The sequence below is a fragment of the Zonotrichia albicollis genome, chromosome 11 (genome assembly GCF_047830755.1).
Source record: "Zonotrichia albicollis isolate bZonAlb1 chromosome 11, bZonAlb1.hap1, whole genome shotgun sequence".
Taxonomy (NCBI): domain Eukaryota; kingdom Metazoa; phylum Chordata; class Aves; order Passeriformes; family Passerellidae; genus Zonotrichia; species Zonotrichia albicollis.
The window spans coordinates 222,744-247,850 of NC_133829.1; the positions used below are offsets into that span (position 1 = coordinate 222,744).

Sequence of the window (25,107 nt, forward strand, 5' to 3'; positions counted from 1 at the left end):
GAAAAAGGCACCATGATCAGTCCTGAAGGGGACAGCAGAGCAACACTGAGGACTGCCACTCCAGGAAGGACAAGAGCTATTAACCTGCACACTTCCATACATATCCTGCCATTTTGACCAGAACTGATCTCAAACTAACCAAACCACTGTCCACATACCAGACTTCACATCAAACCACTGCAGCGATGCTATTCTCCTTTCAGATACAGGGAGCAATGAAGCCACACTGGTGCTTTACCTTTTCATAATCCTCTTCACAGAACTCAGCATCCTTCTGCATGATTTCATGTAGTCGAGCCTTCACTCTGTGCTGACAGCTGCTAAGGGAATCACTGTCACTGTCCAGCAGACCATTCATGTTGGCACTTTTCACCATCTGCACCAGGATGGGGGTCAGCTCTCCTTCCAGGGCCAGAAGACCCTAAAATCACACCACATAGGACAAGATTTCAGTAACCAAGCAACAAAAATTCTGGTGGTTTCATGGCCAGAACTCAGGCAACTTAATCGAAATCTCAACTGTCATTGAAGGGCAGTTTTACAGCAACACCCCCTCCAGTCAGAGATGACTCTGGCATGGTTCTAGAGCTGTTCAAGCAAAGGACAGCTCTGCCTGTGGCAGCCCCAGATTTATCCAGGCAACTATTGAGCAGGCTCAACTATCAAGGAGCTCAGTTTGCTTGAAAACACAGTGAATGCTCCAAAGACCAGCTAAGGCCACCGCAGGATTCCCCTTGGCTTTAGCTGCAAATGAACCTGTCTCCACCCTATACCTCACCAAAGACATATCATTTCCCTGTTAAATTCAGCAGGCAAGGAATAACCCTGGGCAGCCAGAAACATTCATTCTATAGGCAATCAATACTCAGCAGCACATCTGGTGTGCTCTAAGATCAAGCATCAGCAATAATCCATATGTAACTCCTTCCTGACTGAGAGTCCTGTCCTGGACAGGACATTAAAGGTTTCAGGTGTGTGCAGATACACCAGATGTTCAGTACTGCCCCATACACCTGCTGTTAGCCCAGTGTACCCCAGTCCATCCAACACAGAGGAGGGAAACTCCTTCCTCATCACCAGAGGTTTTCCTTTAGAACTGGCATATTTTAAGAGTAATGAACAAATGGATGCCCAAAAGAGAAGAAAGACCTTTGCAAAAGCTGCTGCTGTCATCTGAACTCTCCCCTCATCCGAGGCGTAGATCTTGAGATCATGGCGATAAGTGCTGTGCAGCCTGAGCAAGCCACAGCCAGGGAAACCAGCATAATCGCCTGCAACCAAGGACAACTCAAGATTTATATTCTCACACCTGCAAAATTATTGGTTTACACAAACAAACTTTATTGTAGTAACAAAGTTATGTAGAGAACCAGTCACTTGCATAGGCAGCATTTATGCTGCTCCAAAATAGACAGTTCTAGCTATACACAAGGACTAGAAATGTAACAAAGTCATTGCTTAACTTGTGAAAGTTCATTTTGAGGAAAAAAATGAGCATCCTCCAGTTAAGTCTGATGCTGCCCAAATTCTGCAGCAAACTCTACCGAACACCCTGTAGTAGTTCTGATAGCCTGAATACCCTGGTGCAGAATGAAGATGCAAAAAAAAAAAAGCACTTTCTTCTGCTTAGTTTCTGCATGAGAGCAAATCCTGCAGCCCTCAGAACTGCAGGGAGGGTGGTTCAGCAAGGAAGTTTCCAAAGCAGGTCCTGTACAGCTACAATTACTTTGTGGCACAAATTGCCAGTTTATTTCTCATGTCTGAGTCAACCACAAGAGTCAGATCAGAAATGGAGGAAAGTAACTCATGAAGCTCTCGAGTCAGACCTCCAAAGACAGTGCAGTGGTCACTGTTTGCTGCTACCTGGAATCCCAGGGCAATTCTGCACAGTACCCAGTCACACCGTGTGACAAGACAGGAACACTAACTACTCCCAGCTCAGAGCTCACAACTCAGAGAAACACCCTGACAGACAGGCACCAGCCACAAGTCAGATGTATGTCTTGGGAAAGCTGCCAGGCTCTCCCAAGACACACTGAAGTTTAACATCAGACCTCTTGGGTCAGCTTAGGGATCTGGGTACAAAACCCACCTGAATTATTTATCCCTACCACGCCAACTCAAAAGAACAAAAACGATCCCAGAGGCTGTATGCAGCCACAGACGCCTGAGCAGCCCTCGCCTGGGCTGGGCAGGACCAGAGGCACCTGGCCAGACTCACCTTGGCCCCCAGGGTACATGCAGCGGAAGGCCCGGCCCAGCTCCTCAGCCTGGACTCTTCCTGCTGGGGTCAGCTCCCCGCCCCACTTCAGCACCAGCAGCAGCGAGGGGGAGGACTCCCGGCAAGCCTCTAGGAGACAAACAGCCATTCACCCCATCAGAGCTCCTATCCGAGCTTGCCGAGGGAGGAAGAAGAGGCTGTCATCAGCACCTTGCACACAGCTCTCAACACAAGCCTGACCCAAGCCCCCCAGGAAACAAATCAGCAAGTAGGAAATTCAGAGTCACTACTGTTTGAAGGATGACATTCATAAAACTGGAAATGCAAGCCCTGTAGAGCCAGCCAGGGTGTACTGGAATCCCTGCAATCCTTCCTATGATGTGAGCAAAGATAAGATATGGGTCACCAACTCTGCTAGCATGTCCAGAGGCCTATACACAGATGGTAGCTGCACTCCCACCTGAACTCTGGGCTTAAAGATCAGGTTTAGGTAGCACCATTAGGTTTCTTTACCTTCATCTTCACTCGCAGCTTTTGGATGTCCATGAGGAAGATAGGTCAACTGAACCTTACGGTTAATGCCAGAAAAATGTCCATACCTGTCACAAGGGATGGAGAAAAAACCACTGAAACAAATCAACTCCACCCAACCTTTGCCCAGAGGCCCCCAGGCAGTACACAGCAGAAGAATAGCATAAGCAACAGACTTTCTGCTACAACACCCATAGCCATGGAACATGATTTTTGTCATCTCCCTGTGACCCAGCACAGACCCCCACAAAAAGCCAAACAGCTCCCTCAAACAAAATTCAAAGATACATTGCTTTACTCTTCTACCAAGAGCACTCTGTGCTGTCATTCCTCACTATAGCTTTAAACTCTTATCTACATCTTTAACAAGTGGATTAATGAGATCACAGAAAAAACCACTCTGACAGATGCTTTGAGGATAACCATGATGAGCAGAAAGAGCAGAGGAGGTGATCACAGCAAAAAGTCCTCCTCTGTGCTCCAGAGACATGGCCTGAACACAGGCTGTGTGTGCCATAGCCAGCTGCAGCCTGAGAGGAACCCTGTTTTGTTTAGAAGCTGCCAATATCACCACATTTTTATTTTGACTGTACAAAACCTCAGAGGACATAAACATCTTTTCATGTTTTCCAAGCTCTTTTTTGCTAAACTTTTGGCACCAGGACAACTTTATTTAAAACAACTTGATTCCAATCATATCAAAATGCTTCATACCAACATAGTCCATCTAGGACCCCAGTTCCTCTCCTGCAGCAAAGAAAGCTCAGTTTTGTCTCAAGTAGTTTAGCCAAACACCACACACGCTTGGGACAAGGACCAGCAGGGTTTTGATGTCAAGGAGAAAAAGTGAGGAACATGGTGCCTTTGCTGTACAGTTACTAACAGGGCACAGAGGAAACCCCCATCTCTGGGCACCAGCAGCACAGCTTGTTTCCGTATCATCCTCTGAGGCAAACCCGCAGTGCCCTGAGACAGGAATGCTTACATCTCCAAGACACTCTTCAGCTGCTCCAGTTTGGATTTCCTCTCCTCGATTTCACAATCACTGTGGGTTCCCAGCTCCACCACAAGCTGCCGTGCAATGTCCAGCACTTCCTGTTGGGAAGCAGAGAGCAATTCTGCCTCAGAGTCACCAGTGTACTCCTGCAAGCCCTCCTAACACCTTCATCCAGAAGCAGGTCCATTGCAGACACTCCTCAGAGGCATGTCATTTCATAAGACACAGCTCAGGCAGGACAAACTTCCACACTGCAGTTTGCTTCATCCTCATGCTGTACTACAGCCCTGCTGAGAACCAAGCAGGTACCTCCAACTGCCCCACTCCTTAGCATGGACCCATCTGTCACCAGAGGCAACCACAGCCTGGTGGGCAAGCTGCATCAGGTCACCTCCATCCCACAGTGTGCGCATCAGGCAGCAGAAGTTTCCACTCTGCTCTCCTGCTGTCACCCAGCTGAGTGGGCCCAGGGTGCAGAATGGGACACAGAGCATCTGTGTGACACACTGTTGTCCTTTTGGAGGTCTGTACCCTCCCAAAGAATTGCTTGGCACCAGGATCTGTATTTCCTGCATATCCCACACAGTAACCCCAGAAGGCACTTCCTCACCTGTAGCTGCTCTGGTTTCTTCAACTTCAACTTTCCTGTCTTGTAACCATCATATTTCTCAAATAATTCAAAGAACCTGAACAGACAAAAAAGAATGCTGATCCATTTTCTGCTGTTTCATAACACAAGGAGGGTCATTCCCACATGTGCCTTCAGTCTCTATTCTTCAGGGGGAACCAGCAGGCTGCTGGCTCTTCCCTGTGCTTCAGAAATTCTGAAAAAACAAGTGTTTTTCAAAATACAACCAGTAAGCAGATACTAGCTTCCAATTTAGTGAGGCACTTCCCTTTTCAGCATCTACCACACCTTCATTCTCCCTTCCAGTGTTCACACAAAAGGTGTCAGGATCCTTGTGAGGAAAGGATCTCAACTGGTCAGAAAGCATTTGCTTGGATGGGCCAGGAAAAATATTGCCTCCTATGCACTCAGCCCTCTGCTCCTGCTTCTGCTTTAGAGAATAGGCCCTCATCCTTTTCCAGGAGCAGAGCACCTTTTTCCCTTGGCTCTTACCGGGGATGTTTCACTTCCATCTTCATCTTCTGCTTCGGGGTGCGATCTCCATGACGGATGACTGCAATAACACAGCGAAGCTCCATCCTGGGGAAGGGTAAAGAGGACAAATGTGCCCTTACATTCCAGAACTGCCACCAGGAAGGAGCTTCCTATTGCTCATTCAGTTCCATTCTTCTGACACCTACTTTCCTCAGCAGGGCTAGAATTTCTCCCAGCCTAAACCAGACCCAAGTGCCACAGCTGCAGAGGGAGTCAGAGCTCTGCAGACACTACTGAGGTGAGGGGTTTCATACCGGTGTACAAGTACGCTGAGGATCACAAAGAAACTTTTGCCTTTGATCTTTTAGCCTTATGTGCCAGAAAATCAGTAAGGTCAAAGGTATCAAATGAGGGGCTGCCAAGCATATTGGTAATGATGAATGTTTCAACTAAATGTTTCCACCTATTTCACTGGTAGCTCAACATGCACTTTCTCCATGTAGCAGCCAGCTACAGCATCTGTCCTGATCTGTTTCCTGTCCTGATGAAGAATTTGGACCTCTGAAAGCCATGCAAGCAGTTTCTGTTATTTCTTCAGTTACTGCTCATTTGCATTCATTAAACCTACAACTAATCTCCAACCTATCACAACTTCCACGTGCATAGCTAAGCCTTTCCACAGGCATTTCAGGGTTGCAAGCAGCACAGCAGCTGGAAGATGCCATGCTGCTAGTGGTGTCAGGCCCTTGGACAGGGTTTGTCACACTTTGTCCCTCACACAGTCATCACTGGCATCTTTTTGAGAAGACAGCAGGTACTCACATGGTGCCTGAAGTAGTGGGGACAATGGGGATGTCTTCTGCCTCTGTTGGGATGGACCAGGGGATATGAAACTGGGGAGCCAACTCCCTCATGATTATATTTCTGAAAGAAATCAAAATACAACACTCACAAGAAAATCCATTCCCTTAGTTCTCCACCTCCTCCTTAGCAGTCCTGCTGGAAGATGTGAAGGGAGCCACAGAATTTCCCCTCACTTTCATTGCAGAGACACCTACCACACTGTGGGCTAGTTAGGGCACCCCAAAGGGGTACCAGTTTTCCCCACATCACCAATACCACAACTGGGCTCAGCGTGCAATGAAAAGTCCTGGAAGATATATATCTATATCAAGCTGTAGACAAAGACAGCTAATGCCATTGCAGGCAGGAGCTCCAGGGCTTGAAAATAACCTGTTCCTCCAAGAGCCAAGCTTTCACCTGCTGAGCAAGTGACTCACATGAACCACTTGCAGACTTCTCTGACATACTGACCAAGACTCCATATTTCATTTTACTTTGCTGTGAGTTACCTTACCACCTTATCAAAACTCAGATTGCTCATACCCAAGGATTTTGGCACAGTCATCATAATACTTCATGGAGTTCTTCACAAAGCTGAAGCCATTCACATCACAAACAAAGGAGTGGCCGTTGGCCCGCAGGAGGTCGAAGCCACACACGGTTTGCTGCAGGAGGAAGCAGAGGACAGGGCACTTGGACACACAGGAAGGAAGCAGTGGGGGACAGCAGCGACCCTGCCAGCAGGGCATGCACAGACCCAGCCAACGCTGCCCAGCTCAGCCCTGCTGGTGCTACAGCCATCCTACAGTCCATGCCCACCTCACAAGCCTAGAACAAGTGTGAAGACATGCTGTTAGTCTGCTGAGTGAAAGGCCCTAACCACAAACCCCCAGAGGAAGCCATCAGGGCCAACCCCCGACTTCCCAGAGCTCTAAGGACCTGAAACAGAGCAGCTCCTGGATATCCTGCTCTTCCTTTGAAATCCAATAATTTTGAACCAGATTGACAAGCATGGACAAGAAGTGCAGTAGGCAAAGACACCCATCACTAAATGGAAAAGGCTACAAGGTAGAAAAGAGACCAAATCTGCATCAGCCCAACCACATGGGGTGCCAGTTGCAGTGGAGCAGGAACAAGGAGTCCAGTGCTTCTTCCACTGATACTGCTGAACATGTCATGGAACCATACCTAGACTCTTACTCACTCTACCCAACTCTAAAATAAAACATTAATTTGCACCAGAGCCATATTTAAAAAACCCAAGAACTAAAAAAAACCAAAACCAGACAAACAAAAAGCCAACAAACAAAAGAACCAAACACAAGTACCAAAACACAAAAAAGAAAAGAACCCCAAGAAAATAAGACCAAATTTTCCATATAAACAAAAGCAGGAAATAAGTCAAGACAGGATGAGCGCAGGTCAGATAGAGAGCATGCTCAGGATTCAGTATTGAATGCTCAGATGTATGTGGGGCACCAGGCACCGACCGGCCCAAAGGGCATTTGCTGCAGGCCCTCTTGCCGTCCCAGCCACCTCCGCCCAGCAAAGTGCCACAGCCAGCAGGACCAACAACTGGCACCAGGCACGGAGGACTGCCATGCCTGAGACATGCCAGGATGACAAATTTTAATCCCAATCCTGACACATATCAGACATTTGTGGAGTCCTGCTTGCACAGGAAAGAAAATACGGACCTTAAAGGCTACGCAGACTTTACGGGCAACGAGTTTCTCCATGGCAGTCAGCATGACCGGGTAGCGAATCTCCTTGCCCTCGCTGTCCCGCTCCACCTTCCCGTCCAAAGCAGGGGATTTGCGAGCCTCAGCATGGGCATAGTCCGGCCCCACCGTGTACACCTGCAGTGGGAGTGAGCTCACCTGACACAGCCACCACGACTAACTGCAGCTTCCAGCAGGTATTCCTGCTGCAGACGCAGAAAAGGAGATGAGATGGTCTCACACATTCCTCCTGGCGTGATCCACAGAGCACCTGCTCCCCACTTTGGGGGTCAAACTGCGCAGTCAGCACCTCAAAGCCTGAACACACATTCCAGAGCCTATGTAGGACTAAGCAGAATAGCTGAACTTTCAGCTCCCCCAAGCCTGACAAAGGAAGGCACCAGGCCAGGCTTTTCCTCACCTTTACATCAGTGCCATCCGTAGGCATGAACTCCTCATAAATGTAGGAGCCTGTCTTCCTCACACTGCTCTCTGGGGAGTACACACTGCTCCGGCTTCCAATCTGAAAGCACAGAATAAACACCTCAGGGAGGAGCACGGGGATCCTTTTCTTAGATGGAAGCAGAAAAGCAGAAGTTTCATCCCATAAGTAGAGAATTTAGCAGACTTGATGGATCAGCATCTCAAGCTCCCCAGATGTTACAGCACACTTATTCATGGAGGACAAAAGACACCAGAATGCAGGCAGCGGGAATGTCATTTTCCAGGCTTTAAAGAGGAGAAAAGCTATTATAGACCATTAATTTGTCTCCAATCACTTCAAGGACATGGAACAAAAAAAAGTGAAAAAACACTGCAAGGTAAGGAGCCTAACAAACATGCAAATGAAAATAAATTATGACAGGTGATAATCCAACCAATTTAATTTCCTTCTAGAACCATGACTGATTTTATCAACATCAAGGATAATGTTGTTTTCATCTGTAGTAAGGCTTTGGATACAGACTCAAGAGGGATACCTGTATCTTACCTAAGGGAACAATCATTTTAGGTTTATTCATGCCAGATGTGTAACTGATTGAAAAAAAATATATCACACCTATTACTGTTCACTGGAAAAGTGGGGGACATGAGTAAGGCAGATTTCCTGTGAAATCTAGGAATAAATGCTGCTTTTATCACGTGTGCAAGCTACACTAAATGGGAAGGGCAAGAATGATGTTAAATGAAAGGAATGTAGGTTTTTTGAAAAATTCATCGTGATAAACCCAGGAGAAATCAGCATGCAATTCAGAAAGGGACACGGTGCTCCATGACTACAGGATAAATGTCACCAAGAGGATGGGGAAGGTGAAGTCAGCACTACCACTAAAATATGTCCTTTTGTGGTTCCCAGGTAGATGCACTTGAACTCAAAGTTCTAAGAAGGTCTAAAGTTCCCCCACAAAACCCTCCTTTGCCCTTCCCCTGCCCCAGCACTCCCTCCTGAAGCCACACGAGTCTCAGATCTGTCGGTTCCAACAGCAGCTCTGGAGACCCCTCCTCACCTTGCGGAAGAGCCGCTGGCTGCCCCCACCTGCTGATGTCGGGTAGTAAATATACACATTGTGGTCTTCAGCACTGACTGGCTTCTCTACAAATGGCTTTGGGAACACAGCTCCGTTTACCTCCACGTGGTCCTCTCCTTCCACCAAGTTGCACTCTGAAGACAAAGCACAGCAGCAGCTCATCGGGAAAGGTGACACAGTCCTAGTGCAGAGCCACAGCCCCTTCCAGGCCCATCAGTCGGTTTTGTGCTGGGACCTTTGCCCACAAGAAAAACCCGGGAGACTTATGAGTCAGGCCTCCTTGAGGTGACTGCCAGTATCTGTCCTCTGCAGACTATCCTAAACAGCAGAGTCTGGGGAAATGGCTTTCAGTAGAAGGTGGACACTGACCTTCTGGTCGGTCAGGATCTCGATTGAGCACTGCATAGCGGGGCAGGTCTATTCCCTCTTCCTGAAGGATCCGATACACTTCACGCCTGTGGAGGACACAAGAGCATCAGAAGAGTTTAGAAGGTCCTCAGTACACACCAAGGGAAAGACTTCACTCCCACTGATGAGAAACACAGTCAGATGAACACAAATACGCATCAAGACTGCAGGTACTTCTAGCATATGCTCTCTGGCCGAGTCCCACAGGCTACAGGGCTTGCTGCAGTCCTGCTCTGGACACAGATGGCCCACAGTAAACTTCTACGTGGCCTAAACATGGATGCTCAATTATTAGCATGTGTCCAAAGCACAGCAGCACACCCAGTACACACCACCGGCCCAGACCCATCGTGTTGGAGAGTGCCCTGTCATGCCAAGCTGTCCGGTGCCCAGGCCTGGCAGAAGCAGCAGGAGCCTTCTTTCACCTTGTGCCAAGGGGCAAATCCCAGTTCTTTCACTAGTTACACCTTGGGATGCCTGCCAGCACCCACACAACACTGCTCGCCACCCCAAAGACAGGGCAGGAGGTTTAAGATCTGTTAGGAGCCCTACTCACACACAGCCAAAGCAGCCTGGCTATAAGGGCCCGAGCACACGGCTGCCAGTGGCCTCTACCAACAGGTGACTGAGAAACCTCACGTGTCAGAACAACACAGGTTCCACAGATTCTGACCCAACCTTGCTCCCAATTTCTGACCCAGAGCCCCATCTCACCATTCGGCTCTCCTGCTTAGAGATTAGTCTTTTTGCTTTAGTCGTGGCAGCCTTGTTCTGTGAGAACTCTTCCACTCCCTACATCCCAGCCACTCCTTACAAGACATTTACACCAGAAAACAAAGCATGATTTTATATGGTCTCAATGGTTTTACCCTAAAAGCCATTCCCCTCCATGCTTTGGAGAAACCCCAAAAAGCCACTGCTAAGGTCCCCTTCCTCCTCATTTCACTCCTTTGTGACCAGAAAAATTAAGATTCCACAGCATGCTGAGGAGAATCAGAGGAAGAGGGAAGGGGCTTTAGCGTCCCACAGACACCCACCTGTCCTGGATGTAATACTGCATATCAAGGTCGTTGATCAGAAATGGCTTGCACAACTTGGCATAAGCAACTGCCTTATCCAGGGGGAATCCTGAAATACAGGGTGAGGACAGAGGGGAGGGCTGAAAGGAAAATCCCTTGTCCACAGCTCAAGCAGGCTAAGGACTGCTAGAAATGTGTTACCTTTGGAGTGGAAGGATATCAGGCAGTCACAAGAGGGCCAGTTTTCTACCGGTTCATTCAGAATAACATCTTCCCCCATGATCACCACTGTGATGTACTCAAACTTACACAGACGTTCCAGAATCTGTGTCATGGGCTTTGACTTGGACTTTTTGGTCATGGCACAGATTCCCACCACGATCTGCCGTTCTGGAGGCTGACAGAGAGGAAGACAGAAATCAGTTTAGTAGCATTTAATATAACACTGAATAACAGCCAAAAGCAGTCAGGAGCTAGAGATCATTTTTTCTGCATCGTGCTCCTGGAGGTTATAGAAAAAATGAATGTTTCCTCTCTGCAGAGACACCTTTGTCCTTTTCACACATGCCAGAGTTCTCCCCAAAAATTTCCCTGGTGGAACAGAAAGACTTACAGGAGTGTCAGGTGAAGTCTCTAGAACAAAGGAATCCGCTAATTTCCCCAAATCAGATCTGCAAGCAAAAAAGCTGGATTTCCTGAGGCAGTGAGTACAGCAGCATGATGTAATGTGTCCTGTCATCAATGCCACTGCCTGTCCCCTGCAGTCCCAACTACCTGCAGCCCCAGCAGGAACCACGCAAAACCTGGCTGAGACCCAGGGATCCCACACAGGTGCTCCAGCCCAGAATGCTGGGACCTCCTTACCGACTCCTCCTCTTCGTCATCTTCAAAGAAATCGGTTTCGTCTGTCTTCATGTTTGATCCCAGAAATTCTGTCTCATCATCTCTGGAACCAAGAACAAACCTGGGAGCAGAGTTCTCTCCCTCACTGGAGGTCGTCAGGGACGACATTGCAGCTTTGGTGGGCGACCATCCCGCTCTGGAATCACAGAGTGCAAAAGGGAGAGGGGTCAGAGGCAGCTGCACGGTGAAGCAAACGATGGTGGGGAGGGCAGGGACTGAGCCAGCATGAGGGAACCCAGGGACAGTGCTGCCCAGCATAAAACGGGGAACAGAAGACATTCTCAGGGTGGGAGGGGATTTGGAATTCTGGATCAATTTAGATAAGCAGCTCCACTTTGCAATTAACCCCCTCGCACTGGGAAAGCGTTACCACCAGCACTGAAATCATGTAACCCTTACAGTGATGCATGTCCAACCGCTGCCTAAATCATGGACAGGGGACACTCTTGCAGACTCATATGCCCAACAACATCAACTGGGACTCCAGAAGTCAGGATAAAGCTCAGGTCAGTGACAGTGATTTTCCAATTGCCAATTTTCATCCCTTCAGCTCAAGAAGACCTACAGTAACAGAGAGAACAGTTTGAGAGGTGAAGGAGTTTGCAGGGAGGAGGAAAAACAAGTGAAAACTCTATGGCAGGGAAAGAGGACACAGAGGGAGCATCAGCAACAGTTTGGGTAACAGGTCAGGATGCCTGGGTTTGCAAGCTGGCACAGAAACACAGAATACACCAAGTTGGAAGGGATCCATCAAGTCTGAGTCCAGCTCCTGGCCCTGTGCAGACATCCCAAAAACCCCACCATGTGCCAGAGAGCATTATCCACAGGCTTCTTCAACTTAGACAGGCTTAGTGCTGTGACCAGTGCAGAATGGAGCAATCACCTTCTTTGACCTGCTGCTGAATATATGCTATGAGTTAGAAACACCAGGAAAGGATCATGTCCTCCAGTGTCACCTACAAGAGCAGCCCTGCCTGCCTCAGAGGAGACAGAGTCCGAACACACCATTCAAGTGACCTATCCATGCAAGGACACAGCTGTTCACCGTTGGCCTAAGCTCCACCCAGCGTCAAGCAGGCATCTTTCACTGTGCTTTTCCTTATTATAAAGTAGCCAAAAGCATTCCTCCTGCATAAGGATCCACCGGGGGAGCAGACATCGACCCAACAGAAACCACACAAGGGGACACAGCAAGCCTGGGCTTTGTACATACCACACCAAGGACGATCTCCTCCATCCCAGTCCCATGCACCCAGCCCGGTGCTGCTGCTGCCACAAAACCCTCAAAGCACAGCACACACCTGGCACTGAAACACCTGGAGCAGCATGAGTCAGAGCTGATACTCACCATCAGTGCTCGCTGCTAGTGGGAGGAACAGGGCTGGCAGACCAGGCTCTAGAGGTATTTACTGTGCACTCCACATAGCCCTGCTATCTCCAGAGGAGGACAAGAGTAGCATTCCCAACATACTCAGGAACCATTCTCATGCCTGTGTCCTGCTGCCTCAGCATACCAGTGCAGAACGAACCCTTAGCAGGTATACCATCAGCTTGAAGGCTGATGATTTAATGAAGTGAAGCAAACCAAGCAAAAGGAGGAAGAGGGTTATTTTCTCCAATCCCTTAATCTCCCCTCCCTCCTGGAAAAAAAAACAGATAAGCAGCAGGAAAACCTTTGCCCCAAGAACTCAGAAAGCGACAACTTCTCTATATTCCTCCTCCTACCCCACAGACAAAGCCTCTTCCTTGCTCTGTAGCTCTGTTTCAAGGCTGTGACACATCATACTCACATCAAGTAAAAACTCAGAAGCTGACAGCCACTGATAGCACAGGCGTGCCCATGATGTTAATAAGGAAAGCCTCATGATTTCAGGTGTGAGGGGAGGGTTACCTGGAACCTTCTTCTAGTTTTTCTTAAAAGTACATTCCTTACCATAGACTTATACCAAGCAACTACAGACTCTTGATGAACAGAACTTTTAGCTACAGGCACAACTAAGGCATTAAAAACTCAGACTGTTGCTCTTAAACGGACACAGGCGAGCGGAGTTCTATTCTGGTATCTAAGGACAGTGACAGGAAGTTTGCCCACCATACCTGAGCCAGCTCTAGTGCTGAACTGGCACGGGGCCCATATGCCAGCAGGGTGGCAATGCCATCACAGAACCCTTACAGACTCCTGCACAGCACACAGCCCACACTTTTCACACAGGAGAAAGTACATGCCAGTCGCTACACCCGGAGACTTTCCTGCACTTACAAGAAGGGCAGCTGTGATCTGCTGCACAGTCATACCAAAGGTTACCAAAATTACCCCATCAGCAATCCAAATCTGCTGACACACAACCCTAAATGGAGCCACAGACCTTGCCTCTGATGGCCTGGGACTGTTTCAGCTCCCTAGACTGCCCTGTATTAGAGATAAGAAACCATATAGGAAATTGTTTTCCTGTTCCCCAGCAGATCATTCTGGTGCTGTTCAGATAAGGGTGCTAATAGAGTAAAGAAATTCTTCGTGCCCTACTTCTGAGGTACCAGGCATTTAAGGTGAGAATATGTGATTAGGTCTTGTATTTTGTACTCAGTGTGGCATTAACCAGTCAAAGAGTGGGCTTGCATGTCAGGGTTTTGTTTCATTTCATTTTTTAAACACAAGGTGCAGATGCAGGTGCAGTCCCTGTAGTGCTGGGCTGACAGAAAGGAACATGACTTATACCACTGCCAGTGGCAGGAATTTGGGATTACCCTGGCAAGCAAAAAGCCTGCAAGCATGCTCCAACTTAAAGACCCACAGCCTAGCCAAGCCAGGTCAAGTACATGCAGGATCACGACTTCTAAAAATACACACAGCTGGCATTTTAAAACACTTATGCTGACAATGTCTTGTAGAACTATCTGAAACCACTGATGGCCCTACAACCAACCAACCAGACCAAAAAAAAACCAACCCTGAAAGCTTAGGCCCTGAGCAGCGAAGTACCTTTGCATGCATGACCACTAATACCTACACATGCATGACCAGTGACACACGGAGAGTTACTTCCACTGTTACAAGGGCTGCTTGCACTAAGGTTAATTCCATACTTTAAAATGGTGAAAGCTGTGCTCCTCTCATGGGCATTTTATTGCTTCAGAACAGAAACATCACCTGTCCTAGGGCTAATAATTAAAACTATTTGGACATGGTGTATCAGGGAAATCCCTCTGTTCTGGTAATACAGGCGTTCGAGGTGCTCACAGCCAGGAAGGCGCAGCGGTGCTCAGGGGATGCCAGCAGCGCTGCCGGGGAGCCGGTGCGAGCCGCGTCCGATGCTGCTCGTAACGAAATATTTAATCACACTCGTGGGACCTGTAGAGCGTGAAACTCCTCAGCACCGGGAACTCCCCCGACACGGCCGCTGTCACTGAGGGTTTACTGCGGGGGGCTGCTGCCGCTCTACCCCGCGCACACCGTGGCGGCTTCACAGACACCGGCCCGCCAGGCTCGGGAGAGACAGCGGCCCCGGAAAGCGGGGCAGAGGCACAGGCGGGAGCGAGGACCGGGCCCGGAGAGCGGCGCGACCTCAAGCAGCCCCGCAAAGGGCGAGCCGCCGCTGCCCGGGGAGCGGGCAGGCACCAGCCCCGCGCCGGCACGCACAGGCCCCGAGCGGCCTGGACGAGCCTGGGCCGCCGCTGCGCCCGAGTCCGGCGGAGCTGCCGCGCCGCCCGAGGCCGGACCCGGGCCCGGCGGGCACAGGCGAGCGGCGGCGGCGAGCCGGGGGGGCAGCACGGGACCGGGCCGCGTCTCGCCGTGGAGCCGCCGCTGCCGCCCACCTGGCGCTCCCCGACAGCCGCCGACAAACAGGGCCCAGCAGCGGCGCGATCGGCCACCCTACCCCTCCCCGCCTTGCGCTTTGCTTCACTTTGCTCCCCGACCCGGCCCCGGCCCTGGCCCCTCGGCCGCCCCTGCCCCCCCGGCGGCAGCAGGGGGCGCCACGCCAGGCGCCGCCATTTCGCTCCGCTCACCTGCGGCCTCCGAGCGCACCCTGCGCTGCAGGCTCTGCCGCCGGCCAATCACCATCTGCTTACGGCCGTAGGCAGCCAATCGGCGCGGAGGAGGCGGGCCGGCCGGGACGCGAGCGGGCACGGCATGGCGCCGCCTGGCGGCGGCGGCGAGAGATGCAGTGCGGCCGGGCGCACGTGGGCGCGGGCCCCCACGCCGGGCCCGTGCTGTAACGGCAGGCGCGCGCCTGCACCGGGGAGACAGGCGGCCGCAGCGGCCGTACCGGGCTGGGCGCACGGTTCTACCGGGCGGCCGCTTCCCGTGTCCCAGAGCAGCGCAAGTCTGCGCCAGCAGCTCCCGTCCCTCGGGGTTCTGCAGTAGCCAACGCAGCGCACTTCCGGGGCCCACCGGTGCGGCCCCGTCGGTGTGGCAGGCACTGCGGGAGGGCTGGTGACCGGCGAGAACAGGCCCCCCGACCCCGCGACCCATCGCGGGCCGCATCCCGTCGAGGAGCCGCGGTCGCCGCTCCCGGCTTCAGGTGGACGAACTTTGACCCGGCCGCCCCCGCCCGCCCGCCCCAGGGCGCGGCGAGGGGCTCCGAGGAGTGGGTCCCGGTGCGGAGCCGGCCGGTCTCGGCGCAGCCGCCCCTCCGGCGCTGTCCGGCGAGCGGTGCTGAAAGCGGCGGCAGCCCCGATGGGGCGGGGCGGGGCGGGGCAGCCAAGCAGGTGGCGGTGCCGCTAGGCCCCCCCGTGCCCCGCCGGCTCCCCGCCCCCGCGCGCCCCGCCGCCGCTCCCGTTCCCATTCCCATTCCCGTTCCCATTCCCCTCACGTCCGCTGTCCGCCCCGGCGCGCTTGCTCCGCCGCTCCGACATGGCCAGCACCTTCGCCCGCGCTCTCTCCTCTCGCCGCTCCGCCGGCCTCCTGGCCATGGTGGGCGCCGGCTCTCTCGCCGCCGGCTTCCTACTCGCCCGGGACTCGGTCAGCGCGGGCCACCGTCAGCGTCGGCGATACCCGCCCAGGTAATGCGCGCGGGCTGCGAGGGCGCACGGGCGGGGACGATCCCTGCGGCACCGGCACCGGCACCGGAGGCGGGCGCGGCGGCCGCCCCGCGGGTCGAGCCTGGGCGGCGGGTCCCGGGGCAGCTCGTGGGGACGGCGCGATGGACGCTGCTCGTCCATGGCGGGAAGGACCGGGAGGCCCTGAACCGGCCCCGGGGCCCCGGGCCGGGAGGGGGACGGAGCGGCCGCAGGGGCTCAGCCGTGTTGGATGGATCAACCTCAGGCTGCTGGTCAGCGGCCCCGCCGGCCCCCGAGGCGCACAAGGACACCTGCACAGCCAGGGAGCGCGGGTCCCGGCTCTGCGGGGCTCGTCGGGGTTGCCGCGGGCCTCCTTGGCGGGAGCCGCGCCGGCAGGGGCTGTGAGGGCTGCGGGGGCCGCCCGGGCACATTCCCGTGTCCGGGGGTTGGCTCGGGGCGCTGCGGTCCGGGCAGGGAGCCCCGAGCTGCCAGCTGCCCTGGGTGGTCCCAGAGTACCAGGACGAGCCGCTGCAGCCGGGGACATGGGGGAGCGGCAGGGGACAAATGCTTGACAGTACGATTGGGGTCCTGGGGGACTTCCCGTGATGACCGGAGGGCAGAGATTGGGGTTGTTTGGGAGACAGCAGTGCTGGGACCGCCAGTGCCGGTGGGGACATACCCCAGGCTCGGCCCAAGAGAAGCCAGGGAAACTTTGCCAATGTCCTGGTAGGAACGGGATGGAGCAAAGGGTCCATTTTGTCCTGCTGGCAGAACACCGAGGATTTCTAACTGTGGGAGCTGGTGTCAGAGCAGCCCCTGGCCCGACCTCATCTGGCTGTACCAGCCTTCCCACGTGCCTCCCTTTGGGACAGGGACTCCTCTATTGAAAAGAAAAGCTTTGCTGGCAGGTCCTGCCTCTTCCCTCTCTGGGCCAGTTTTTAAAGGGAGAGCTGGAGGGGCCTGTGGACGCTGAGCAAACAGCCCCATGTGTGGATTTTGGATGACAATGAGATGTGCAGTCAGGAGTTGTGGGAGGTGGGCTCAGGGTTGAGCTGGGCCAAGTGGGCGCATACACAGCCACAGGCTGGCTTAGGGGTGCTTTTGAGGTAATGCTGGCTCTGCAAGAGCCCTGGCTCTATTTGCACACCCAGCGCCTGATCCCTTAAGCCAGATAAGTGTCACAGCTGCAGCACAGTGCTAAGGTTCAAGCTCTAGACCAAGAAGCTTTCACGTCACTCCCCTCCAAATGGCTCTTTGTTGCCCCAGGAAGCCCACGAGGGCCAAGTGCCTCACATTCTCATGGTTCCACTCTCCATGGCTTGCCATGGCAAGTGGGGTGGAGGAGACAGAGGCTGGTCCTGCCCAGTGTTTGTGCTGCCAGCCCTGAGGACCACAGAGCAGCACGGTGCCAGACAGGACTGGGCACAGTAACTACCTGTGCCTTACAAGGGCTAGGCAGAGTGGGAACGGCGCAAGGGCCAGAAGGGGAGAGGGATGTGGTGGCCACCAGCCAGTCCTTGTGCTGGCAACAGCTGCTTGGCTTAGCACATCCTAGAGGCAGGCCAGGAAAACGAGGACTGAGTTTTCCTGCCCATCCCAACACCAGCAGAGACTGTGCACAGGGAAGGAGCAGGGTGGGAAGGAGGCAGCACGTCGCTGCTCCGAACACCAGCAGCTGCTGCCATCCCTGCACCAAATGCCGACAGTCAGAGCGGTGTGTTGCTGTGCTGCATTGCAGACTGGGAACCCTGGGCATGTGGAGGGCTCGCAAGGAGCTGGCTCTGGGGCTCTGGCAAGCTGCGTTGGGCTACAGAAAGTCGGGGACAGAAATTGACTGAGTTAATAGAATTACAAGGGCCGGATGTTATTGATTATTTACCTCCCAAGAGGGGGATGTTTTCCAGCTTTCTGAACAACTGCAGAGACACAGACATAGGTCAGGAGGGGATGAAGTCAAGGTGAGGCTGTGGCTGAGAAGCTCTAAAATGAGCCTCCTGGGGGGTTCTGTTCAGTTAGGAATGGTTTTGTGACAGTGCTGACACTTGAAAAGCACCTGGATGGAACCCTAGGAGTGAGCTGCAATCCCTCTCTCTGCAGCTGACTTGCCCGAGGATTTTGCCCCTCCAATCTCTAAGTTAAAAACCGAGAGACATTGGCGGCAGCCCTGAGGGGTGTGAGCAGCACTCTGCAGCCTCCTTTCAGAGACACTGTGGTACTGATGGCCACGCTGGGAGGGCACAGGCACTGCCACCCCTGCCTTCTGCCACGGGGGTCCCGTGACAGGCATGGCCCGTCATTTGGGCCACCACGATGGGGCTCCCTGCAAAGCCCCTCCAGACAAAGCCCAAGCCCCTTCCTCCCTGCATAAGCAAGCCTCATGCTTGGCTGCCTGCCAGCTCCCAGCTCCATGCCAGGACACAGGCTCTGCTGCTCACCCCACACACCCCACACCTCTCCAGAGGCCATGTGTGCCTGCGACTGCCTGGGCTCCTCAGGCCGGTGATGGCAGGAAGGGCACTGGCGGCCGCCACATTAGAGGTGAAGAGCTGTGGGGAGGTGCAGGTGGCTGTCACTTCTGTAGAAGCTGCCCAGTCAGTGGACAATGGAGCAATAATCCCTGCTGGCCGCTGAGCAGGCCTGCTCTGGGTCAGGCACCTGCCTGCTCAAGGGCAGAGAGGGCAGCTGCAGCCCGAGGTCAGGGGCAGGACGGCAGGCTGAGGTGAGCACAGGACAGCGTGGGCGCCAGTGCTGAGCTGCACTCCTGGCACACATCCACGCCTCCAGCCTCTGCAGCTGGGCAGGAGCCACAGTACCACAGAACTGTGGAATCATGGAATCACTGGGCTTGGAAAAGACTTTTAAGATATCACTCGGTGCTGTGGCACAAAACAAAATTTTTGTGAGAACAAAATAGATGGTGCTGAAATGGTCATAATTTTAAAACCAGCCTTGGGGACCAAAACCAAGGGGTCGAAGCAGCCTGGGTGCAGCATCCTGACACTATGCCAGAGGACTCGTGGACACCCTGAGCACATGGTGGGAGCGTGGTGCCACTGCCAGAGCCCTCCAGTGCCCACCTGGACACAGCCCCCCCCAGCAGCTCTGTGGCACCACGGCGAGCACAGCGCCAGGTGCTCAGGACCTTCACCCCAGCATTACCCAGCTGCCCCTGGCAACACCCATCTGAGTTCAGGTGCTCTAGAAAAGCTGAAGAGAGGTTGCCCCAGTTTGCTGGCTGTGGTCTGGGGCTGTTTGGGGTGGGTGCACTCCAACCAGGTGCTCAGTCAGCTCTGCAGCAGGCACAGCACCTGCAGGCAGGAGCCTGGAGTCCCACAGTTTGCATGCTGAGCACCTCAGGGAAGGTGTAGACAGCTGTGGCAGACAGCATGCTTCAACCCGCAGCATTCTCCTGCCTGCTGGGAGTAAGCTGGCTTTCCTTGGGGACCTCTACTGCTCCTGGGCATCCTCTGTCACTCAGAAAGCACAGCAAGTGGTCCCAGCATGCCCAGCAGCATGACCATGCTTGAGCAGTGGAGGAACCTGCCCAAGGGTCCCATTCTGGTCAGCAAATGCTTTTTTTACAAGCGTGTCACTCAGGGGAGACAGTGGCCAGCAGATGACGGGGGCAGAAGCAGTGAGGGAGGCCAGGGCAGGCTGCATCCCATGCATGCCAAATCAGCCTCTTAGCTGGATCATTTCATCAGGGCACAGGTGTGTGGGGGGGCTGGGAGCAGCCCTCAGCCCCCTCAACCCTGGGACCAGTTCTTGTCTGGAGCAAATGCCTCCTTCTGCTTGTCCAGGCAGCAGTGCTAGTGCTTCCCCACACAGTGCCCTGGGAGCCCTAGCTCCCTTTGTTTCTGCACAGCACAGGAAGCCATGAGCAGTAGCCAAGCTGTGGGTGAAGGGCCACATTCCTTGGCCTGCAGACACAGGGGAGGAGGCAGTGGCCGCCACAGGGCTCTGCATTGCAGCACAGGATTGGTGCTGGCAGCCACAGCCAATGCCCAGTGTGAGCACTCAGCCCAAGCGCAGGAGCGAGCACAGGAGGTGCCGGGACTCGCTGCTAGTGCTGATGCCTGACTTGCTGCCAGCAACCAGACCTGTGCCAGCCCAGGCACCTTTCCTCCCACATGGACCCCCACCCCAAGCTATGTCACCCCCAAAGCAGCATCTCTCAGAAGGGCGTCCCCAGGAATGCAGGACCCCCTCCAGCCACCAGTGTGGTCTCCTGGGCAGACAAGGGCCGGTCCCGTCCCACTAAGGTGAGTGGAGGCACCCTTCAGGGAGATTGGCCAAGGCCAGCGGGTCCTGCCCTGCCAATTTCCCTGTGAGTGCAGAACAAGTACAAAGTCTGTCTAAAGTGGGAATGAGGTCAAGAGACAGCCTCCCTCTAAGCTGATTAGAGGAAAGCATCCCCCTAATACAATAAACTGCACTGGGACTGTGCTGTTCCCACTGGCTGCAGATCAGGGTCAGCCAATCTCCTGCCCCACAGCATCCGGGGGGCAGGGGTCCAGGGGTCCTGCAGACTGCATGTCCTCCTTCCCCTGCCCACTGCATCAGCAGACCAGGAGCAGCCTCTTTCCATTTGAGCTGGCATCAGGGCAGCCCCAGGGAGGACAATGGGAGTGGGACCCCACTCTGCAGCCCAGCTGCCCTGGCAGCTCAGTGTGGGGATGGGCTCACGTGGCCCCACTGCTCACCCAGCAGGTTCTCCCGCTCTGGGGCCCTACTGTGTGTTTGATAAGGAGCCGCTCCCTAAGACTGGTCCAGATTTGCCTGTGGACTCTTGTCTTGGTTCAGTGCCAGCCCTGGGTTTGGCCTCTCCCTGCCGTTGCCCTGCAAGGCCTGCAACTGCCTCCCTGCTCCCAGTTGCTGTGGATAAGCAGAGTATTTGACTCCTCCCTGAGCTCCCCTGCCCACACCTGCACCAAGAGTCTCTGTGGAGCACAGGCACAAGTGCTGGGGTCCCCTGGCCCCAAAGAACTCCTTGGTGTCTCCTCTCACAGCGCTGAGTACCCCGACCTGCGGAAGCACAACAACTGCATGGCCAGCAACCTGACACCAGCCATCTACGCCAGGCTCTGTGACAAGGCAACCCCAAATGGCTGGACCTTGGACCAGTGCATTCAGACTGGCGTCGACAACCCTGGCCATCCCTTCATCAAGACTGTGGGCATTGTAGCTGGTGATGAGGAGACCTATGAGGTGAGTGGCAGCCAGAGCCTTGCCTGCAGCATCCAGAGGAATCCCAGTACCCATGGTACAACCAGCAGCCTGGGTCATTACTGCCCACCTCCTCTTGCCCAGCCTGAGCAGCTGGAGAGGCCCCTGGAAAGCCTCCATGTGCTCCTGCAGGACACAGGGCTCTTTTGGAGCAGCTGTTGCTGGAGCCCTGCAGCCTCCTGCTCCACTTGCCCTGTGGATTGCCGTTGCACTGCAGGACACACTGTCCCCCACACTGGCAGTGTGGCCCTGCCAGGCTTGTGGCAGGGGCTTCATGGAGCCCTGGGTCTGCTGTACATTGTCCCACTTGTTTCCAGGTGTTTGCCGACCTGTTTGACCCTGTGATTCAGGAGCGGCATAACGGATACAACCCCCGCACCATGAAGCACGTCACAGACCTGGATTGCACAAAGGTGCAGAAGCTGGACAGCGGTGCTGCACGGGGTGTCCTTCCTTGGGCCTTGGGGCTGGGCCCTGACAGCCCCAGGGCCACCTATGAACAGCCTGTGGCTCCTGTCTGTTCCAGATAAAGTTTGGCCAGTTTGATGAGCGCTACGTGCTCTCGTCCCGGGTCCGGACCGGGCGCAGCATCCGCGGCCTGAGCCTGCCGCCGGCCTGCACCCGTGCCGAGAGACGCGAGGTGGAGAAGGTGGCTGTGGACGCCCTGAGCGGCCTCACCGGGGACCTGGCGGGCCGCTACTACCGCCTCAGCGAGATGACCGAGTCGGAGCAGCAGCAGCTCATTGATGTGAGTCAGTGCAGCTCCCCAGCAGCCCCCCGGGTGCATGCAGAGCAGGACCCCTTCCTGGCACTGCCTCTCTGGCAGGTTGCATCCTCTTTTTACAGCTCTGCTGTCTTCAACCGGGAGCCCTGCCCTAGCAAGGCAGCCCAACAACACAGTGCTGCTCAGCCCTCGTGAGCCAGGGGCTCCCCAAACTGAGCCCCAGCAGCTCATGGCCACCTCTGACTCTTGCCTCCATTTCCCTGCCCATGCCCAGAGGAAGGCAGGCTTGTTGCACTCAACTGGTGCCCCACCAGCCCCTGGCACAGGGTGTGCTGTGCACCAGCAACCTTCTGCCTCCCAGGCCAGGAAGGCAAGGGCTCCTGCCCCTGGGTGCCCTGCTTGGGAGAGCTGTGGTGAATCTCCTGCATGGCAGATGGGACCAGTACGACAGGGAGTACTGGAACAAGTGAGGGTGCCCTGGCTCCAGCCATGCAGCCTGGGTGAGCCCATGAACTCTGCCTCCCTCCAGGACCACTTCCTCTTTGACAAGCCGGTGTCCCCGCTCCTGACAGCAGCAGGAATGGCTCGGGACTGGCCTGACGCCCGAGGGATCTGGTGAGGTTCTGCCCTGGCAACGGGCAGCAGGGCAGAAATGGAGGGGACGCACTGCTCCATCCATCTCAGCCCTGCCACCCACGTTTCCCCTGTTTGCCACGCCACAGACCCTAGCACATGGCACCAGTGCCCCTGGGCCGTGCTCACCATGGGTTCTGTGGCCTCACCTGGGAGCTCCGTGCATCACTGTCAGCAGTCTACTGTTCCCTACATAAACACAGCACTGTACTGGCAAGAGGGACTGTGGAGCCAGTACCAGCTGCCAATCCTGCCTGCTCTCACCATCCTGCAGCACCTTGCACTCTAAGGCTGCCAAAAAACCTCTGATTGCCTTCTGCTCCCTGGGCAATCCCCAGCACTCCTCCTGGCTTCTGCACACTCTATGTGACACCAAACCTGCCCTGCCACAGCCGCATCTCACTGCTCCCTCCCAGCATCTTTGCACAGCCATGCAACATCCCACGCTCCTGCAGAGCAACAGCCAGCACACTTGTCCGCCCATGCCGCCCTCGCTGACGCTGTGCCTTCACATGGAAAACATCTCCAGGGCACAGGCGGTTCCCAGCTCCAGCTGCACCTAGCCCAGCCCTCCAGAGCACGCTCCATGCCTCACAAGCCCCCTCCCACTGCCTGCACGGTGCAGGAGCCGCGCTCCCATCTCCAGTCCAGGCTGGGTCACCACCATGCTGGCACCCGCCTGTGCCCAGGGCACTGGAGACAGCTCCCATCAGCAGCAGAGATACATGTGCATGGGCACTGGCCTGTCTCCAGGAGCATCCCCTGGCTGCCGAGACTGGTGCATTCAGCACGTGGGAACCAAGGGCAGCACTGGTAGCACAGTGGCAGGGGCAGAAGGGGCACAGTTGAGTGGGCAGAGGGTCTCTGCAAGCTGCCAGCACAGCCAAACACTGCCCTGTCCCTAGGCACAACCACCAGAAGACCTTCTTGATCTGGATCAATGAGGAGGACCACACACGTGTCATCTCCATGGAGAAGGGGGGCAACATGAAGCGCGTTTTTGAGCGGTTCTGCCGGGGCCTAAAGGAGGTGAGTGTCAGCTTCTGCTGTGCCAGCCCCATAAACAGGCAAAGAGGGGCAAGCAGAGCTCCTGTGGTGCTGGCCCTCTGCTGGGTGATCCTTGGCCAGGGCTGAGCGACTGCTTGTGCCTCTGACTCAGGTGGAGCGGCTAATCCAGGAGCGAGGCTGGGAGTTCATGTGGAATGAGCGGCTGGGTTACATCCTGACCTGCCCCTCTAACCTGGGCACGGGGCTGCGAGCAGGCGTCCACATCAAGCTGCCACTGCTCAGCAAGGTATTACCATGGCCAGTTTTGTGGTGAGCCAGGCTGGGACTGTGGGGAGCTCAGCCACAAAGGTGCAGGACAACATGGGACCCAGCCCTGGGCCACACTCAGGTTCCCCTAGGAGGCGTGGGGTCCAGCCCCTGCCTGCATTCCTAGCCAGGGAGGCCTGGGTGTGCTTAGGGCAGCACTCTGGTAGGGCTGGTGACCCACTGACAGGAGCCTGTGAGCAGCAGGGGCCCACACCAGGGAGCATTCGGCCACAGAGCCCTGACTCCCCTGTTGCTGGTCCTGCTGAGCACTGACACTTTCTCTGGGCACCAGGACAGCCGCTTCCCTAAGATCCTGGAGAACCTCCGGCTACAGAAGCGTGGGACGGGTGGTGTGGACACTGCAGCCAAAGGCTGTGTCTTTGACATCTCCAACCTGGATCGTCTGGGGAAGTCAGAGGTGGGTGCCAGATAGAGCTGGGGAGGGAGGTTCTGGAATGTGTCTGCATGAGGGGCCCACAGTGCCCATGCAGCCCCAGGGCCGTGCGCTGGGGCCAGCATGTGGGTGCTGGGAGTGGCAGTGCCTGCCCTGCATGCAGCAGGAGTGGCCAAGTGGTGTGGCTCCCAGGATGGTCCCTCAGTCACCACATCTGTGCTTGTGCAGGTGGAACTGGTGCAGCTGGTGATCGATGGTGTGAACTACCTGATAGACTGTGAGCGGCGGCTGGAGAAGGGGCAGGACATCCGCGTCCCCCCGCCGCTGCCACAGTTCCGGCACTGAGCGGGACCACGGCAGCGCTCTGGGACCCAGGTCCCCCTTAGCTTGTGCGATCTCTGTGCCCAGCATGTGCTGCATCCTGTAACCCTCAACGCGTCAGGTCAGACCCCATAAACGTGCGCTGCTGTAGCTGTGGCTCCGGCTTCTTCTTACCCCAGCACTCAGCACCCCACTGACCTCCCAGCCCTGTCCCCCTGCAGAG

At 54.9% G+C, this 25,107-nt stretch overlaps 2 protein-coding genes across 11 annotated transcripts in view; one reads left to right on the forward strand and one right to left on the reverse strand.

Annotated features, from left to right (window-relative positions):
• PPIP5K1 (diphosphoinositol pentakisphosphate kinase 1) overlaps window positions 1-25,107 on the reverse strand; it is a 63,760-nt gene that overhangs the window by 37,405 nt on the left and 1,248 nt on the right. For 7 of the 10 annotated variants that reach the window (XM_074548974.1, XM_074548970.1, XM_074548972.1 and 4 more), the window contains exons 1-18: window positions 15,280-15,434; window positions 11,674-11,835; window positions 11,236-11,410; window positions 10,573-10,768; window positions 10,390-10,480; window positions 9,314-9,399; window positions 8,924-9,078; window positions 7,837-7,938; window positions 7,392-7,553; window positions 6,238-6,359; window positions 5,674-5,775; window positions 4,870-4,956; window positions 4,360-4,435; window positions 3,738-3,847; window positions 2,735-2,820; window positions 2,222-2,350; window positions 1,150-1,271; window positions 239-421 (exon numbers count right to left, since the gene is read on the reverse strand). In XM_074548974.1, the coding sequence (XP_074405075.1) occupies window positions 239-421; window positions 1,150-1,271; window positions 2,222-2,350; window positions 2,735-2,820; window positions 3,738-3,847; window positions 4,360-4,435; window positions 4,870-4,956; window positions 5,674-5,775; window positions 6,238-6,359; window positions 7,392-7,553; window positions 7,837-7,938; window positions 8,924-9,078; window positions 9,314-9,399; window positions 10,390-10,480; window positions 10,573-10,768; window positions 11,236-11,382 (1,956 nt within the window). In that variant the 5' untranslated portion in view covers window positions 11,383-11,410; window positions 11,674-11,835; window positions 15,280-15,434. Of the gene's footprint in view, window positions 1-238; window positions 422-1,149; window positions 1,272-2,221; window positions 2,351-2,734; window positions 2,821-3,737; window positions 3,848-4,359; window positions 4,436-4,869; window positions 4,957-5,673; window positions 5,776-6,237; window positions 6,360-7,391; window positions 7,554-7,836; window positions 7,939-8,923; window positions 9,079-9,313; window positions 9,400-10,389; window positions 10,481-10,572; window positions 10,769-11,235; window positions 11,411-11,673; window positions 11,836-12,622; window positions 14,501-15,279; window positions 15,435-16,137; window positions 16,277-25,107 lie in introns of those variants that run through there. The other 3 variants (XM_074548966.1, XM_005496011.4, XM_074548967.1) reach the window with 3 other exon arrangements.
• Window positions 15,970-25,034, forward strand: LOC102070396 (creatine kinase U-type, mitochondrial). Its single transcript, XM_005496015.4, has 9 exons — window positions 15,970-16,275; window positions 21,282-21,480; window positions 21,816-21,911; window positions 22,025-22,246; window positions 22,752-22,837; window positions 23,761-23,884; window positions 24,015-24,149; window positions 24,462-24,587; window positions 24,792-25,034. The coding sequence occupies exons 1-9, from the start codon at window positions 16,127-16,129 to the stop codon at window positions 24,906-24,908; spliced, it is 1,254 nt and encodes a 417-aa protein (XP_005496072.2). The 5' UTR covers window positions 15,970-16,126; the 3' UTR covers window positions 24,909-25,034.